The 13,321-nt window shown below is 38.4% G+C and overlaps 1 protein-coding gene across 6 annotated transcripts; it reads left to right on the top strand.

Moving 5' to 3' along the window:
- Nucleotides 1–672: 672 nt before the first annotated feature.
- LOC107820656 (uncharacterized) lies at nt 673–7,973 on the top strand. Of its 6 annotated transcripts, none has more exons than XM_075231204.1 (8): nt 674–939; nt 1,949–2,111; nt 2,199–2,475; nt 2,756–2,883; nt 2,960–3,038; nt 3,134–3,263; nt 3,400–3,557; nt 7,754–7,973. In XM_075231204.1, the coding sequence occupies exons 2-4, from the start codon at nt 1,968–1,970 to the stop codon at nt 2,860–2,862; spliced, it is 528 nt and encodes a 175-aa protein (XP_075087305.1). In that variant the 5' UTR covers nt 674–939; nt 1,949–1,967; the 3' UTR covers nt 2,863–2,883; nt 2,960–3,038; nt 3,134–3,263; nt 3,400–3,557; nt 7,754–7,973. The 6 variants fall into 6 exon arrangements, 5 of the variants coding, with proteins under 5 accessions (XP_075087306.1, XP_075087305.1, XP_075087303.1 ...); XM_075231202.1 differs by having other exon boundaries at nt 3,400–4,173; XM_075231203.1 differs by lacking the exon at nt 7,754–7,973 and adding an exon at nt 4,001–7,745.
- Nucleotides 7,974–13,321: the final 5,348 nt, after the last annotated feature.

The following is a 13,321-nucleotide window of genomic DNA, read 5'->3' as shown; positions in this document are numbered from 1 at the left end:
AATAAATATATTTGGTTTACATGTTCAAACCATCATATTTACTGCTCATATTTATTTTTGTTGTGATATTGAAAAAAATAACTATTTTTACATTGACTGCAAAATCAAATGCAAGTAGTAAAATCAAGGGGTTGAATTGATATAAATATTAAAAAAGAAAACATATTATCTATTTCGAGATTTGAAAAATTATTTCATGTCGTGCTTATTAATTAATATCTACTGATATATAATTTTATTTGAAAAATATATATATTTGAGTTGTTTCTACATAATTCAAATAACCCAAATCACAACTCGAAGAATAATATGCAACTCAATGTTTGGACCCAGGCGCAATAAAAGGAAACAATTTGACTAGCCAAAAGAAAATCTTTCAGTAGTTCCTTCATAAATATTTTACTGCCTTCACTGTACCCTTATGTTTTTACTGCGTTATGTAACCAGCTTTTGATTTGCATCAACAGTTACCTATATATATTATAATATGATGTAATGCCACCATCGGATGATTTAATTATTCATTATGGTTTCTTAATGCACTAACTACAGTGACACCTCAGTCATTTGAAGCTAAATTTTAGTTTACACCTACAAATCAAGACCAACACGTGTAAATTTTGTTGATACTTGTACACGGCGTGGCGTTATTTTCTTCAACAATGACATCACATAGTTGGACTCTCTAAATAATCTTCTGCTTCCCTTCTTCCTTCACTATATTTCACTTTTCGTCTACACTGTAATTATTCATGTGTTTTTCTTTTACAAGGTTGAACTTTATTTCACCGTTCGATTTTATCACTTGAAATTAGAGAAAAAAACCAAGAACAAGCGGGAATCACGATTACCATCAGGATATATGCGGGAAGTAACATAGAAAAGGGAGAACTAACTCCTTTTCAGGTTGCCAGAAGATTATGTTACTGCTGTTTTCAGGTATTTTATTTCATAATTATCTTGCAATTTCCGGTAATTTGTTTGGAATTTTCATTTTGATCTCCGTTTTCTGTCGGGTTTCCTTGTTCTCATTCTGTGTTTTTCTGTTTCATTTATCTGCTATTTTCTGATGGGTTTCCTTGTTCTCATCTTGTATTTTTCTGTTTCATTTACCTCTGTAAGTGTTTGAGAAAATTCTTCAACGAATCAGGCCTTCGATTAGACTTTTATTATTATGTTTTGGTTAATTTGTTACTTCCCATAGGAAGGAGGGGCTGCTAATTTGAGTCTAGGTACATCATAGGCGGTGACGATTCGAATTCCGCTAATTGGTTTTCATACGTGTTGGATTTTTGCTATTAAGAATTCATTTTCATGGTTCTTCGATGAACTCTTTCACCCAAGAAGAATCTGGAGTGATTTAAGTTTTTTTTGGATCTTCTAATTTTTTCCAAAATAAAAATGTGTAAACAATTCAAATTAGAAAGGAGCTTTACTCTATTCGACAATAGTAATTTTGTAAAACCATTCAAAATATAGATGTATCCAAAATAATTATACGTAATAATTATCATTAGGACAAGAATTTCACGGGACATATAACGGGATTAGTGACTACATGTCCAGTCGAATTAACTAAACTATTATATGATAATATTTTGATATTTATACTTAATTAGGTGTATTTGGTATGACCAAAATTATTTTTATTGAGAAGACTCGTGGGAAATATCATAATTGACTAAAATTTATTCTCGATTAAATAATATCACCTATATGGATTTTTTTACACCAAAGCACCCTATTTTTTATATTTATGTTCAAACATGAGATTACCCAACATAACTTTCCGAAAGAATAAACCATCCAAACTAAATCGACAAGCTATGAGCTCAACGGAGCACATAATTACCCCTACCGTCATGCCTAACATTGAGTTGTTTCAATTGTTTATTTCATATAATTCCCCAGGCTCAATTACTTTGTCCTACATTTTCATTCTTCACAGGTTGCAAGATACTCAAAAGATGGAGCATCGATATACCATCCATGAAATCACGCCATTTACTAGAGATTGGACTTGTAAAATACAAGTTGTTGACAAAATCCGCCCAAAAATTAGTAGAGATCACCGAGTGAACTTTCAAACAACTATCGTCCAGGACGAAAACGTAAGTTCACAAATATCTCAAGTACATAGTAAAGCTTCTACCATATATATAAACACTTTCTCCATCTTAGATGTTAACAAATTGCAGGAAGAGCAAATCTGCATCATAACATATGGTCCTGAAGTCGTACATTATGATAACCTTTTCAAACATTTCCACACATACCTCATCTCGGCAGCTAAAGTTAGGGAACCGTCACGTTTTGCAATACCCATGCACAACTTCGAATGGGTCCTCGATACCTTTAGTATTGTCGAAGAAGTTATAGAGAACAATGAAGAAGAATCAATGTTACCGTTGCCTTCAAGATTAAACATGGTGTCCTTTGCCGATATCGAGAAACAGATTCCAGGAGATGAATTCGGTAAAAAAATACGAAATTATACTATTTTATTTTCCGCTGTAAAAATATTTGTGCTTCTTCATTATCAAATTTAAATAACTGCATCCTACTTTTATACACGCATGCTTTTCTAAAGCAGACCTGGTGGCAGTTGTGGCAAATTGCAGTACCATGAAATATCAAGGCAACGAAAACATAAGATTTTAAGAGGTTATTCTTATAGACGACAAGTAATTAATACAGACTTTAATTACCTCTAACAACAAAATATGTATTTAACACTGCATCCTTAATTTCATAGGAAAAGGCCTTTTCTGTTTACTATATGGAGAGAATTGGCTGACAAAGATGAAACTGAACTACTGCAGCAGCTACATAGATATCCTGTCATTGTTGCAAAATGAATAGCTGTTTCTAACTTTAAACAAGGTATTCCCAACTTACTTTACATCACACATGAACATTAATGTTTACCTTTATTCATTAACAAGTATATGACATGTAGAGGTCCGACTAACTACAAGGTTCAACTCCTCAATCTTAATCGATCCTTTGTACCCGCAGGCAGCAAAGTTAATAAATTGGTATGAAACAGGTTTTATTTGCACACGAATATATTCCATTGTTTCATACCATATTACACCAAAATGAAATCACAATATCTACTATTACATCGCAGGGCAAAGGACAACAAGCAGATGCTAATTGAATACACTCTCAAAAGTACATCAGCATCACCTTCGACACTAAATATTGCACCTTTTGAAGATCAAATACTTTCTATTTCAAGCATTCCTTCACAGTCCACTGTGAGTATATTAAAACATATCAGTAGGACTTGGCATTGATTATTCTTTTCCTTCTATATCGTATTAAAAATACCCTTTAGCGAGTTATTCTACGTTGTAATTACTAAGTAGTATCTTTTTATTATTTTCTAAACAGGCGCAAAGTTTTTATGTTGAAGGAGAAATATCATTACCAAGTGAATTCCAGTTTTTCTTCGTACTTCTATACTCTGAATGCCAACATCTAACACGAATCAAACGCAAAAAGAAAGTTCTCTGTATCAACTGCAAGCTAGAGAGAATGTTGATTCCAAGGTAATAACAGCTCTTACTATTGACATACTATGACAAACAATATCTAACGGCTAAAACTTTATGATTACACAAACACAACAATGTATATGTGAATTTGAAGTTGATGTCACAGACAGGAGCGGAACAATAACAACAGTAGTGTCAGACAAACTAGCTGAAACAATGCTTTCACTGACAGGAGACCAAATATATGAAACTATCATTATCCATGTGCATATACTGACAACTCTAGAATCATTTTGCGTTACTTCAAATTAATTTAAAGTCTTCACTTTACTCATTTTGTGGTAAACTTTTTCCCAAAGAAACAATTGTTACCCGTTGAGCATATCAGAGAGCACCTGCTAGACAAGCTGTTCAAAATTTATTTACAAAAATTACTACTCAGAACACCAGATAGGCCACCTGGTACCTTTGTCATTTTATCTTACACTCAAAAACAGACTGTCTTCGACTTGGCACAATCTTCAACATCAACTACTGTTGGCGAGGGAAGTAAAAGGAAGGTACAATCCATCACTTCTGAAGAAGCAGATCGTAGTCCATTGACAGAAGATGAAAACCCAAGAAAAAAACCAAACGTACAATGACCAAGTCCTCTGCAAAAATACTCAAGGTTAGAAATTAATACTTGATAGACCATAACAAAATCAAAGAAAATGCAGCTAATAAACAACCGCAAACACAAACAGTAAGTTTATATATAATAAAAGTTTTGTCGGGTAGAAAGTGAACAACATTGTTTGTCCATCCAAGCATGCAATCTAACTCTTTGTTAAATGATTTAGCAAGATGACATTTCCAAATCTCAAAAGAATTTCTGTTGTTTGCTTGTACGCCACTTAATGAACAATAACATTTATTGCTCCCAATTTTCGTCCATTAAACTGCTTATTTTATTCCCATTTTGTGTAAATAGCTACACAAATTTTCATGAACTGTTTATTGTTACCTATGCAAACTAACTCTTTGAATAATCTTGTAAACCCGAATAGCTCCCATTATATACACATTTATATTTTCGTCATACCTCCAAAACTTCAAAGCGTTTCATCAGAACTCTAATCCAACAGTGAAAAAGGCAAATCTCAAAAAGTTTTTTTGTTGTCTGCTTTAGTCTACTTAATGAACAATTACATTTATTGCTCTCAATTTCTGTCCATTAAAAAGCTTATTTTATGTCAAAATAGACTTATGAATTTTGCTCATACGGTAAAGCCTATGTTGCTATGCAAAATAAAATCTGTGTCCAATGTCTTCACAGTTCTTTGTCCAAATTACATATTCTCAACTACTCTTTTACACTTAACTCCCAATTTGTTTTTCATACATGTGCCTCATCAGATTTGAAGTGCAACAAAGGTCGCCTTAATGTTATTTGATAGGCTATAGCAGTTGTAATACTTGCATTCAAGCAAGATTTTTGTTGTGTTGTCTACTGCAGTACAATATTTCACATTTTCTATAAATAGCTACGCAAACTGACTCTTACCAACACAAATTTTGCTGGTGTTGTTTATTGCAGTACAATATTCCACATTTTGTATTTGAATTATCTGGTAAATCCAAGCAGCTCCCATTATATATGCATTTATATTTTCAACAGTTTACTGTTAGCTACGGAAACTAACTCTTTGAATTATCTGGTAAATCCAAGCAGCTCCCATTATATATACATTTATGTTTTCAGTCATACCTCCAAAATATTAAAGTGTTTCATCGTAACTCTAATCCAACAGTGAAACCATAGCCGAATACCTATACAAAATAATATGCAACCTTAGCTTAGTACTAACAAATTTACTCTGAAAAAGAAAAAATTACTACTGTGATGACCCAAAATGTCATCTTTAAATTTAATAAGTAATTCTATATTTTGAGATCTCGAAAAGTACCATTTATCATTCTTCGACTTGCGTGCGCAGTCCGTACAATTTTTCGAAAAGTTTTATGTGAAAAATGGATTAAAATATGAAATAGAGCTTTAAAAACTCAACTGAGTTGACTTTAGTCAACATTTTGAGCAAACGGACCCAGATCAGTATTTTAACAATTTTGGTAGGTCCATATCATGATCTGGGACTTGGGCGCATGTCCGGAATCGAATTCTGAGGTCCCTAGCTCGAGATATGGAATTTAAAAAAAAATTAAAAGCTTGAAAGCTTAATAATTTTTAAGAAATTACTGATGTTGGATTTATTGACCTCGGGTCCGTATTTTGGTTCCGGAGTCTGGTGTAGGTCCACTATAATATTTATGACTTGTCTGCCGAATTTGGTGAGAATCAAAGTTGACTTGGCGTGAGTCGGACGTCCGGTTGTAAAAATATAAGTTTTAAAGTTTTCTTGGAAGATATTTTAGGAATTGGGTTCATGTTTGGTTTGGAGCCCCGAGGGCTCGGGTGGGTTTCGGGTGGTTAACGGATCATTTTTAAACTTGGGAAAAACTGCAGAAATCTTCTTCTGGTATCCTTCTTCGCGTTCGCGAGAGGGGGCTCGCATTCGCGAAGAAGAAACTAGAGGCAGATGAAAATTACTCTTCGCGTTCGCGAAGGCTTGAGGTGCGAAGCTTCGCGTTCGCGATCTAAGCCTCGCGTTCGCGAAGGGAAAGAGGCTAGCCAGGAAAATTAGTATTCATGTTCGCGGAGGCCAAGCCAGGCAAGCATCACGTTCACGAGGTAGCCCTCGCGTTTGCGAAGAGTAAAATTGGACAGCACAAATTTGTGCTTCGCGAACGCGAGGCACTGACCGCGTTCGATCCATTTTCAACTCTTTTCCATTTTTGAGCTCGGGTAAGGCGATTTTTGGGTGATTTTTACGGAAAAATATTGGGGTAAGTGTTGCTTATCCTATATTGATTATATTTCATGATTTCATACTCATTTATATCATGAATCCGTGAATTTATGCAAGAAAAATTAGATTTTTATAAAATCTTCCAAAAATAAAAATTTAAGATTTGAAGGTCCATTTGACATCGGAATTGAATAATTTTTATATGCTTGGACTCGTCTCGGAATGGATATTTGAATTTCGTAAGTTTTTCTGGGATTTGATATGTGGGTCCCACTGCCGAATATTTTAATGAACTTCGGATTTTTATCCGGAAAAATTGTAAATTCATATGGAATTAATTCCTATGATTCGTATTGAGTATATCGAATTGTTTGTGAATAGATTTGAAGCTTTTGGAGACAAATTTAAAAGAAAAAGTTGTGGTCGAGTAATTGATTGGAATTTGCAAAGCGAGATAAGTGTCGTGGTTAACTTTAACTTGAGGGAATAGAGCCCTTAAATTATTTGTTATGTGAATTTCATGTGAACGACGTATAGGCGAGGTGACGAGTGTCTATACGTTGTCAAATTAATTGTTTGCCTGTTTACTTGAAAGATCATAAATTATTTTAAATTATGAATTAATTATTATAATAATTATTTCTCTCCTATTCTTTGTCAAATATTAATTCTTGAATTCCTGCATTAATTATTACATGCTATTTGAATTATGTACCTTAATTGGTATTTGACATTTAGCATATTAACTATTAAACTGCATATTTTCTCTTTGATTTCCATAATAATTTGTTAATTGCCTTTATTTATTTTATAATTAAATCATAATTATTGTATGCTTGTTATCTTATAATTTTATATTAATTGTTGCATTTATTGGGGAAATTTCTTCTATAAGAATTGATAAATGAATATGTTGGAGGAGCGGGTTGCACGCCGCAACAAAATTGATTATAATAAATATATTGGAGGATCGGGTTGCACGCCGCAATAGACTTATTAAAAGTCTATATTGGAGGATCGGGTTGCACGCCGCAACAGACTTATTAAAATGAATATATTGGAGGAGCGGGTTGCACGCCGCAACAAAATTGAATGTGAATACATTGTGAGAGCAGTTTGCACGTTGCAACAGAATTGAATGTGAATATATTGTGAGAGCGGGTTGCACGCTGCAATAGAATTGATGAAAATGACAATTGGTTATGACTGGTGAATTGGCTTCAATTATTATAAATGAATTACCTGATTTATTTTTTATTATTATTGTTGTTACTAATATTGCGTGCAGGTAATGTAAGTGACCCGCCTTAGCCTCGTCACTATTTCGTCGAGGTTAGGCTCAGCACTTACCAGTACATGGCGTCGGTTGTACTGATACTACACTCTACACTTCTTGTGCAGATTTTGGAGTTGGTCCCAGTGGCGTACCATAGACTTGCTTGGATTTCAGCTACTCAGAGGAGACTTGAGGTATAACTGCACGGCATTCGCAGTTCTGAAGTCCCCGTCTATATTACTTTAGCTGTGTGTTTATTTTCAGATAGTTTTATTTTATTTCAGACCTTTATTTGTATAATTCTAGAAGCTCATACACTTGTGACACCAATTCTGGGATGGTATTTAGACATCGTTATTTTTATGGATTATTCACTATATTTCAGACGTTACTTCTGCAATTGTTCTCTGTTATTAATAAATTTAAAAGTTGTTTTAAAAATGGATAATATTATTCTAACGTTGGCTTGCCTAGCAAGTGAAATGTTAGGCGCCATCACGATCCGAAGGTGGGAATTTTGGGTTGTGACAGTTGGTATCAGAGCACTAGGTTACATAGGTCTCACGAGTCACGAGCAAGCTTAGTAGAGTTTGAAGGATCGGTACGGAGACGTCTATACTTATCTATTAGAGGCTATGAGGTTTAGGAACTATATCACTTCTTTCTTATTCTGTCGTGCAATTTTATTCTATCATCGATGATTGAACTATTCTACTCTTATTCTCTCGCAGATGGTGAGAACACGTAATACCTCTACCGATGGTCAGGGACCAGAACCCCCGGCGGCAACTATGGCCAGGGGTAGAGGTCGAGGTCGTGCTAGAGGCCGAGGCAGAGGCCGAGGCCGAGGTAGAGCTCAGTCGAGAGCTCGAGCAGTTGCACCTGTTGAAGAACCTCAGGTGGACCTTCAGGAGGATGTTCCAGTTCAGAATGTACCAGTTGGGCCAGTTCAGGTCCCGGAAGGATTCATAGCCACTCTAGTACTTCAGGACGCTTTAGTCCATTTGGTAAGTCTTATGGAGGGCGTGGCCCAGAATGGTACATTTCCAGTGGCACCAATCGCCTCACAGGCTGGGGGAGGAGCATAAACTCCCACTACTCCCGCTCCGGAGCAGATGGCTCCCCAGAATCAGGCTCCAGCTGCCCCGCTAGTTGGGGTAGTTCAACCAGTTATTGCGGCACAGATCGGTGATAGGCCCGCCATGTCTTTTGAGGCCTTATTGAGACTGGATAAGTTTACCAAGCTCTTTGCAGTTCACTTCAATGGTACACTTTCTGAGGACCTACAGGATTATCTTGAACGTTGCCATGAGGTGCTGCGGAACATGGGTATAGTTGAGACCAATGGGGTTGATTTTGCTGTATTTCAGATGACGGGTTCTGCCAAGAGGTGGTGGAGAGATTATACATTGACCCGACCAGTCAGATCACCTGTACTTACATGGGAGAAGTTCTCTCAGCTATTTCTGGAAAAGTTCCTCCCTATCACACTGAGAGAGGAATTTCGCAAGCAATTTGAGCATCTACGGCAGGGTAGTATGAGTCCCGTTTTATGGATTTGGCCCGCCATGCTCTCCATTTACTACCTACGGAGGGATAGAGAGTGAGGAGGTTTATTGAGGGACTCACTCACCCTATCAGACTTCAGATGGCCAAGGAGACCGGAAGTGAGATTTCTTTTCAGGTAGCTGCTAATGTCGCAAGGAGGATCGAGATGGTTCTTGTACAGGAGAGAGGGCAGAGGTCCGATAAGAGGCCTCATCAGTTCGGTGGTTTCAGTGGTGCCTCGTCTGGGGACAGAGGTAATTTTGGTAGGGGTCATCCTCCCAGACCGTTTCATTCAGCACTTCATGTATCTCCCGGTGCTTCAGGGAGTCACGGTCCTATTATGCCTTACTCTGGATAGCCAACATTCAGTGCACATTCAGCTCCTATCAGTGCATCACTACTCCAGAGTTACTACAGCGGTTATCCGGCCCATTTGGGTCAGCTTCAGCTTCAGCAGCCATGGCATCAGGATGGGTGTTATGAGTGTGGGAACATTGGTCACATCAGGAGGTATTGCCCTAGAATGGCGAGTAACAGATCTCAGCAAGATTCTCGTGCCATCATACCAGCACTGGTTGCTTCGCTGCTTGCTCAACCAGCTAGAGGTAGGGGTCAGGCAGCTAGGGGTGGAGGTCAGGCTATTAGAGGTGGAGGTCAGGCTATTAGAGATGGAGGTCATCCAGGGAGAGGCTGTAGTTAGAGGCCATCCCAGGGACGCAGTTCAGAGTGGTGGGGCCCATCCCTGATTTTATGCTTTTCCAGCTAGGCTTGAGGCCGAGTCATCTGATGTTGTAATCACAGGTATTATTCCAGTTTGCCATAGAGATGCTTCAGTTCTATTTGATCCAGGATCTACTTATTCCTATGTGTCCTTCTATTTTGTCTCATATTTGGTTGTGCCTTGTGATTCTCTGAGTACTTCTGTCTGTATATCTACACCGGTGGGAGACTCTGTTGTAGTAGATCATGTCTATCATTCGTGTGTGGTTACTATTGGTAATCTTGAGACTAGTGTGGATCTTCTACTTCTTGATATGGTAGATTTTGATGTCATCTTGGGTATGGATTGGCTCTCACCTTATCATTCTATATTAGATTGTCATGCCAAGATAGTGACCCTAGCCATGCCGGGGTTACCTCGGTTAGAGTGGAAAGGAACTCTTGGCCATTCTTCCAGTAGGGTTATTTCTTATATGAAAGCTCGGCGTATGGTAGAGAAAAGGTGTCTAGCCTATTTGGCTTATATTCGTGATCCCAGTGCGGATGTTCCTTCTATGGACTCAGTACCAGTTGTTCGTGAATTTCCAAAAGTATTTCCTGCAGATTTGCCGGGGATACCACCCGATAGAGATATTGACTTCTGTATTGATTTGGCTCCGAGCACTCAGCCCATTTCTATTCCACCATACCATCTGGCCCTGCCAGAGTTGAAAGAATTGAAAGAGCAGTTACAAGACTTGCTTGATCCGGGATTCATTTGACCTAGTGTCTCGCCCTGGGGTGCACCAGTATTATTTGTAAAGAAGAAAGATGGCTCTATACGGATGTGTATAGACTATCGGCAGTTGAATAAGACCACTATCAAAAATAAATATCCGCTGCCAAGAATTGATGACTTATTTGATCAGCTTCAGGGTGCTAAGGTATTTTCGAAGATCGATTTGAGGTCTGATTACCATCAGTTGAAGGTTAGAGCATCTGATGTCCCTAAAATAGCTTTTCGAACTCGGTATGGGCATTACAAATTCCTAGTGATGTCATTTGGGTTGACAAATTCCCCAGCAGCATTTATGGATTTGATGAATCGGGTGTTCAAACCTTATTTGGATTCTTTTATGGTTGTATTCATTGATGATATCTTGATTTACTCCAGCAGTCGAGAGGAACATGAGCAGCATCTTCGAAGTGTGCTTCACACCTTGAAGAATAATCAGTTATATGCCAAGTTTTCAAAATGTGAGTTTTGGTTAGACTCAGTTGCCTTTTTGGGGCATGTTGTATCGGCAGAAGGCATAAAGGTGGATCCTAAGAAGATTGAGGCTGTTCAGAATTGGCCTAGACCTACTTCAGTTACAGAGATCCGGAGTTTCTTGGGTTTAGCAGGTTATTATTCGTCGGTTCATGGAAGGGTTTTCATCTATATCAAGCCCATTGGCCAGATTGACCCAGAAAGGTGTCCCATTCAGATGGTCAGACGAGTGTGAGATGAGCTTTCAGAAGCTCAAAATCGCTTTGACTACGGCGGCAGTGTTGGTATTACCCACAGGTTCAGGATCATATACGGTATATTGTGACGCATCTCACATTGGGCTTGGTGCAGTATTAATGCAAGATGGCAAGGTAATTGCATATGCGTAGCGGCAGTTGAAAGTTCACGAGAAGAATTATTATGTTCTTGACTTAGAATTGGCAGCCATTGTTCATGTGCTGAAGATTTGGAGGCATTACCTCTACGGTGTCTCATGTGAGGTATTTACTGATCATCGTAGCCTTCAGTATATGTTCAAACAAAAGGATCTTAATTTGAGGCAGAGAAGATGGTTGAAGTTGTTGAAAGACTATGATATCACTATTTTGTATCACCCCGGAAAGGCCAATATGGTGGCTGATGCTTTGAGTAGAAAGGTTATGAGTATGGGCAGTCTTGCGTATATTCCGGTTGGTGAGAGGCCATTAGCTGCAGATGTTCAGACTTTGGCTAATCAGTTCGTGAGGTTAGATGTTTCAGAACCTAGTCGGGTTCTAACTTTCACAGTCGCTCGGTCTTCTTTATATGAGCGCATCAGAGTGAGGCAGTATGATAATCCTCATTTACTTGTCCTTAAGGACACGGTGCGGCACGGTGATGCCAAACGGGTTGCTGTGGGGAAGATGGAGTTCTGCGAATACAGGGTCGTATTTGTGTGCCTAATATGGATGGGCTTCATGAATTAATTCTTGAAGAGGCATACTGTTCCAGGTATTCTATTCATCCAGGTGCCGCTAAAATGTATCAAGATTTACGGCAACATTATTGGTGGAGGAGAATAAAGAACGATATAGTTGCATATGTAGCTCGGTGTCTGAATTATCAGCAAGTTAAGAACGAGCATCAGAGACCTGGTGGTTTGCTTCAGAAGTTAGAAATTCCTGAGTGGAAGTGGGAGAATATCACTATGGATTTTGTAGTTGGGCTCCCACGTACTCAGAGAAAATTTGACACAGTTTGGGTCATTGTGGATAGGTTGACCAAGTCACCACATTTCATTCCAGTGGCAATTACCTATTCTTCAGAGAGGTTTAGCTGAAATTTACATTCGTGATATTGTCCGCCTACACGGTGTGCCCGTGTCTATTATTTCAGATCGAGGTACGCAATTTACCTCACACTTATGGAGGGCTGTATATCGTAAGTTAGGCACGCGGGTTGAGTTGAGTACATCATTTCATCCACAGACAGACGGACAGTCAGAGCGCACCATTCAGATATTGAAAGATATGCTTCGCGCTTGTGTTATAGACTTGAAGGTTCTTGGGATCAGTTCTTGCCACTTGCGGAGTTTGCTTATAATAATAGTTACTAGTCAAGCATTCAGATGGCTCCATATGAGGCATTATATGGAAGGCGATGCCGTTTGCCAGTTGGCTGGTTTGAACCGGGAGAGCCTCGGTTGTTGGGTACCGATTTGGTACAGGATGCCTTGGATAAGGTCAAGATTATTCAGGATCGACTTCGCACAGCTCAGTCTAGGCAAAAGAGTTATGCCGACCGTAAAGTTCGTGATATTGCATTCATGGTTGGTGAAAGAATATTGCTCCAAGTTTCACCTATGAAAGGTGTAATGAGGTTCGGAAAGAAGGGCAAGTTGAGCCCTAGGTATATCGAACCCTTTGAAATTCTTGAAAGGGTGGGTGAAGTAGCCTACAAGCTTGCATTACCACCTAGTTTATCAGCGGTTCATCCGGTGTTCCATGTGTCTATGCTCCGAAAATATCATGGTGATCCGTCCCATGTGTTAGATTCCAGCTCAGTCCAATTGGACAAAGATTTGACTTACGAGGAGGAGTCGGTGGCTATTCTAGCCCGGCAGGTACGGCAGTTGAGATCTAAGAGTTATCCTTCAGTTCGAGTACAATGGAGAGGTCAGACGGTACAAGCATCTACC

This window comes from Nicotiana tabacum, chromosome 15 (genome assembly GCF_000715075.1).
Source record: "Nicotiana tabacum cultivar K326 chromosome 15, ASM71507v2, whole genome shotgun sequence".
Lineage (NCBI taxonomy): Eukaryota > Viridiplantae > Streptophyta > Magnoliopsida > Solanales > Solanaceae > Nicotiana > Nicotiana tabacum.
Note: the sequence above shows the minus strand (reverse complement) of the source record. Positions and strands in the feature narration are given on the sequence as shown.